General features: G+C 50.1%; 1 protein-coding gene across 1 annotated transcript; it reads left to right on the top strand.

Annotated features, from left to right (window-relative positions):
- Nucleotide 1: 1 nt before the first annotated feature.
- On the top strand, nucleotides 2–4832 carry SLC27A3 (solute carrier family 27 member 3; the record flags this gene model as incomplete). The annotated part of the gene is made up of 10 exons (XM_015813344.1): nucleotides 2–131; nucleotides 402–611; nucleotides 1077–1235; nucleotides 1559–1683; nucleotides 1874–2068; nucleotides 2168–2258; nucleotides 2871–3069; nucleotides 3571–3668; nucleotides 4253–4383; nucleotides 4507–4832. Coding segments are annotated over 10 exons (1515 nt in total), but the record flags the coding sequence as incomplete, so codon positions are not given.
- Between the last annotated feature and the right edge of the window lie 914 nt (nucleotides 4833–5746).

Genomic DNA, 5746 nt, shown 5'->3' on the forward strand with positions numbered 1-5746 from the left:
CTTCGTCTGGGCCTGGATCGGGCTGGCCAAGCTGGGCGCCCGGCCCGCCTTCCTGGGCACCGCGCTGCGCCCCGACGCCCTCCGCCACTGCCTGCGCGCCTGCCGCGCCCGCGCCCTCCTGGCCACCCAGGGTGAGCGGGGGGGGGGATCCCGGGAGGGGAGGCTGGGGGCTGGGGGGGGAGGCCCGCAGGGGTCCCCAGGTGGACATAGAGGAGGGGGGGGGAGGCAGGGGATGATGGGGCTGAGCCACATTTTTGTCTTCTCCCTCCTGCCATTTCTTCCCCTCTGCTCACACCAACCCTGCAGAGCAGGCCAGGCTCAGGGCAAAGAGAGAGGGGGGGGGCAAAGTCACCGCAGGAGCTTGACAAACACTCCCCCCCCATCTCCCTGCATCTTTGCAGAACTGTTTGGAGCCGTGGAGCCCATCCTCCCCAGCCTGAAGGAGATGGGCATTGGGGTCTGGGTGATGGGAAAGGGGCCCTATCCACCGGGCGTGATCAGCCTGCAGGATCTGCTGGAGGAAGCCTCCGAGGAGCCCCTGCCTTACGAGCTCTCCACGCCGCGCCACCTGATGGACACCTGCCTGTACATCTTCACTTCCGGGACAACAGGTGTGGGGGGCTAGAGAGGGCGGGGCTGGAGGCGCAGGTTTCTGGAGGGCTTCGGGAGGGGGGGGTTCAGGCCTTGTGTGTCAGGAAGGCAGCAGCAAGTTTGATGCATCCCCAAATTGCATCTTTAAACAACAATTGTGTCTATGTTGCCTTGGTTTGCTTTGCTACTTTAGGGCAAAGATGTGGGTTGAATTCATAAGCACAAATACTGTGTAGCAATCAAGTGTTTTTAAAAACATAACATCCTTTCCTTCTTTTTCTCTTCTTTCCTTCTCTTTCTTTCCTTTTTTTCTTTTCTCCCCTTCTTTCTTCCTTCCTTCCTTCCTCCCTCTCCTTCCCTTCCCTTCCCTTCCCTTCCTTCTTCTTCTTTCTTTCTTGCTTTCTTTTCTTTCTTTCTTTCTTTCTTTTTCTCCCTCCCTCCCTCCCTCCCTCCCTCCCTTCTTTCCTCCCTCCCTTTCTCTCCAGGCCTCCCCAAGGCTGCCCGGGTCAGCCACTTGAAGACCATCCTCTGTTTAGGGTTTTACAAGCTGGTGGGGGCCTGCAGCTCGGATGTCATTTACCTGACCCTGCCCTTGTATCACATGTCCGGCAGCCTTTTGGGCATCCTCGGCACGTTCGGCCTCGGTAGGTGCAGGAGCTTTGCTGTCTCTTTGACCCGCCAGGCAAGGCAGAGAAGCGTCTGCCATCCCTTGCTCCTTCTCCCCTCTAGAATTCAAGGTAGATTGCTCGTGGCTTTGGAGGCTCTGCTTAAGTGTTACCTGCTTCCCAGCCAAGGGATTCCCTTTTCATCCGAAATACCATTTTGCCATAGTCAAAATTGCGGTTTAAGGAGGTGAATCTCCCTGCCGGTCGATGGGAAACAATGAAAAAGAATGACTTTCTAAAAGTCACGAGGACTAGAAACCTTGCTCAGCTTTCTTGGAAAAAGGCTTCCCGTTTCTTGCCAGGTGGCACCTGTGTGCTGAAGAAAAAGTTCTCAGCCAGCCAGTTTTGGCCGGACTGTCGGGCTCACGGGGTGACCGTCTTCCAATACATCGGAGAGCTTTGCCGGTACCTGGTCAACCAGCCACAGGTAAGTGTGGGAAAAAGGTGGATCTGTATGTCTCCCTCTGGTGGCCAACGCTGATATTACTGCTGGGATTTCTGCCATTTTCCCATTTCTCTTCCTTCCTTCCTTCCTTCCTTCCTTCCTTCCTTCCTTCCTTCCTTCCTTCCTTCCTTCCTTCCTGTTGTGCCACTGTGTTCCTTCTTCTTTCCTGCAGAGCCCGGCTGATCGAGAGCATTCCTTGCGGATGGCCGTGGGCAGCGGGATGCGTCCGGACGTCTGGCGTGAATTTCTCCACCGTTTCGGAAACATCAAAGTGGTGGAAACCTACGGCATGACCGAAGGGAACGTCACCCTGTTCAACTACACCGGCAGGGTGGGGGCCGTGGGGCGCGGCTCCTGGATTTATAAGGTGGGCATCACAACATTCCTGGGAAAGGTAGGGGGGCACTTTGGGGAAAAAAAATCTCTCGCTTTTAATTGTACCATGATTTTTTTCCCCTCCCTGCAGTGCTTCAGTCCCTTTGAGTTGGTTCGTTTTGACGCTGTCCAAGGCGCTCCGCTTAGAGACAAGGCCGGGCGGTGCCAGCGGGTGGATATAGGTGACGTTGTAACTTTGAACAGTTGCTAAACCACTTGTTTAATATTGTAAGGCCACCCAGAGTTACCCTGTGATAAAAATGGGCGTCCAGTAAATTTAATAATAAATAATTAGAATTTAGAATTAGAATTAGAATTAATTAGAATTAGAATTACAGACTTGGAAGGGACCTTGTAGGCCATCTAGTCCAACCCCCTGCTCAGGCAGGATACAATTTTTGACAGATGGCAGAAAGGAAGGAAGGAAGGAAGGAAGGAAGGAAGGAAGGAAGGAAGGAAGGAAGGAAGGAAGGAAGGAATGAGAGAGAGAAAGGAAGGAAATAGAAAAAGGAATGAAAGAAAGAAAAGAAAGAAAGAAAGAAAGAAAGGGAGAGAAAAGGAAGGAAGAAAAGAAAAGGAGAAAAAGGAAGGAAGGAGAGAGGAAGGAGAGAAGGAAGGAGAAAAGGAAGGGAAAAAAAAGAAAAAGGGAGAGAAAAAAGGAAGGAAGGAAAGAAAGAAAAAGAAAAGGAGAGAAAGGAAGGAAAAAGAAAGAAAGAAAGAAAGAAACAAAAAAAAAAGAAAGAAAGGTCCTAATCCGAGGACTCTCTGGATCATCGTTTTTCTTCTTTCTGCAGGGGAACCGGGTCTCCTGGTCTCGCCCGTCACCTTCCGCAACCCCTTCCTCGGATACGCCGGTGGGCGCGAACTGACCGAGGCGAAGATGCTGCGCGGCGTCTTTGCCGACGGGGACGTTTATTTCAACTCCGGGGACTTGATGGTGCAAGACGGCGAAGGCTTCGTCAGCTTTTGGGACCGTACGGGAGACACCTACCGGTAGGCTTCTTTTCCAAAACGTGGCTCAGCTTTCCCATGCTCCACTCCCTTGCTGAGCAGGGATGATGGGCTTTGCCATCTCTAGAGCATAGGAGAGTGCAAGATAGGGTTGGTTTTTTTGAGAAAAAAAATCCGGGTTTTTTTTTCCCCTCCAATTCCTGCCTTGTGTTATATTCCCCACTGGCCACACGAGGGCGCCCTTCCCTAAAGAAAACTTTCCTGGGGATTTGATGCAGTTCAATTAAAAAAAAAAAGCCCCGAAAGAGACTTTTCTTCGCTTCAAATTTAAAAAAATGAGCCCAAAGCCCCAAACTCTCCTTCTTTTTTTACTTAAATCAATCGGCCACTCAACACCACAAATGCAAGTGCAAAAAAACCCCAAAAACCCCCCACCTAACAACCAGTTCAGTCATTCCTGATCTCCTAGCCAAGACCTTTTTTTTCTTTAATTTGCAAATCTTCCCTCTCTGACTTCCCTTTGTTTCCCCCCCCCCCCCATAGTTGGAAAGGCGAAAATGTGGCCGCGACAGAAGTCGGGGAGACTTTGAGCAAGTTGGACAGTTTGAGGGAGGTCACGGTTTACGGTGTGATCGTCCCAGGTAAGCGCTAGGAAAATCAGGAAAAAAATTAGATATCTCCCGAGTTCTGATCCAGATTTCTTCCTCCTTGTCCAGTCCTGCCAACTCAATTTCTTGGAGGGAAAAATGCTGGAATGACAGCAGCTGGCAACTGTTATGATCCCAGAGTTCCCTTCGGATTGAAATTGGCGGCCTATAAATTGAATACACAAAATAAAACCAACATTGCTTGCTGTTACTTATTTATTGCCGTTGTTTATTAGTAGAACGGCTATACGTTCCTTTGCATGTAACAAAGAGGTTCTAGACAATTGTATAGGCGATATGATATATGGGGTCTTTCGTTTGAGCAGGGGGCTGGACTAGAAGACCTCTAAGGTCCCTTCCCACTCTGTTATTCTGCATCCTTTGTGGAAAATGGAACGTTTATTTCATAAAGATGCATTTCATTGAATTACTGATTTTCTTGGCTTTGCTCTGGGGATGCTGTGACGGTCGGTAAGTATGGAAAACGGTCCAAAGTCACGTTTTTCAGTGCTGTTGTAACTTCAAACGGTCGCTAAACGAATTGTCGTAAGTTGAGGACTGTCTGCATTCTCTTCCAGGACACGACGGCCGGGCAGGGATGGCCACCTTGGTGCTGCAGCCGGAGGCCGACTTCAGTGGCCCCCAAATCTACAAACAGGTGGCCGAGCTGCTCCCTCCATACGCCTGGCCTCGCTTCCTGCGAATCCAGGTAAGCCTCCAGCTTGGTTTTGCCTTCTGGTTTCACAACGGCCCTGCGAGGGAGGCCAGGGCGGCATCTGGAGGCCCAGATCTGGCCGCCCGTTCACGACGGTCTGACTTTCCTTCCGCTCAGGAGCAGCTGGAGATGACGGAGACCTTCAAGCAGAAACGGTTCCGCCTGGTGGAGGAAGGGTTTGACCCCACCCGGGTCTCGGACCCCCTGTTCGTGCTGGACGTTGCCGCGAGGACCTACGCGCCTCTCACGCCGGACGTCTGGAAGAAGATCGCCGCAGGAGAGCTACGCCTGTAACGGACCCAGTCTCCATCCCCGGGCAAAATCCGGACTCTGTTGCACCGGACAATCCTGGCTGTGTGTGTGCATTACATATAGTCCTCGCCTTAGGACCGTAACAGAACTGGGCTGAATGTCAAAGATTCCCTTCCATAGCCGAGCTGAGTTTATGACATTTTTTTCACGGCGGTCCGGGTACAACGTCATAAATGGCGATCAGGAGGCTGCAAAGGCGTTTAAGGACGGTCCCTTGTCATAACCTTGAAACTGGACCTTTTTGGAGATGCTTACGTCATAACTTGGGACGCTAAGCGATTGGTCGTAAACTGAGGACTATCTGTCTTCCTCTGCCTCCATTTTCACGCAACCTCGATGAAGTGTCTTCCTTGTAACGCAACCGTTTTTCCACACACCTTGTGGTGGTCCTTACAATTTGGGGCTGGATTCTCCAATTTTTCTATCTTTTCTTACTTTTTTTACGGGGTCTTTAAAACCTACAAGTCTTCCTTTTTTTGTCTGACCCCCCCATGGTCCCCCCTCTCTCTCTGGACTGGGTGGTTTTTTTTCTCTGAAAAATCCCCATTTTCGGGTCATCCCTGAAGCCGGGAACGATTGTAACCCTCTCAATTTCCTCCGTCTGTATTAAATTCCTGTTTGGGAAGTCCAGATTCAGCTTTGGGGACTGAACAGATTTTAGACTTTTATGTACAGTATATAAATATATGTATAGTCAGATTTGTTGGCGTGAGATTGGACCCATCTTAAAGACTAGGGAAACTGAGGCCCAGATAGGAGTCATAAGCTAAGGGATATGTTTTGTTTTTTGGTTTTTTAGGGATGTGTGTCATGAATTTGTACTTAATCAACTATCCAATTTGGGGGTATAAATTTGTTAACTGTGGTTGATTCAGTCTTAATAGCTATGCAAAAGTCACGAACGGCTGACGTAACCAGTGGTTTGTTGTTTTTTTTGCACCTTGGATCCTAAAGGAGCCCGTTTTCTCCCCACACACCAACAAAGCAATCAGTGGCCTACCTTGCAAGGCCAGTTTTTGTTGGGTTTTTTTTTTTTTTTTTTTTT

Source organism: Protobothrops mucrosquamatus, unplaced genomic scaffold (genome assembly GCF_001527695.2).
Source record: "Protobothrops mucrosquamatus isolate PMUCROS unplaced genomic scaffold, P.Mucros_1.0 scaffold154, whole genome shotgun sequence".
Taxonomy (NCBI): Eukaryota; Metazoa; Chordata; class Lepidosauria; order Squamata; family Viperidae; genus Protobothrops; species Protobothrops mucrosquamatus.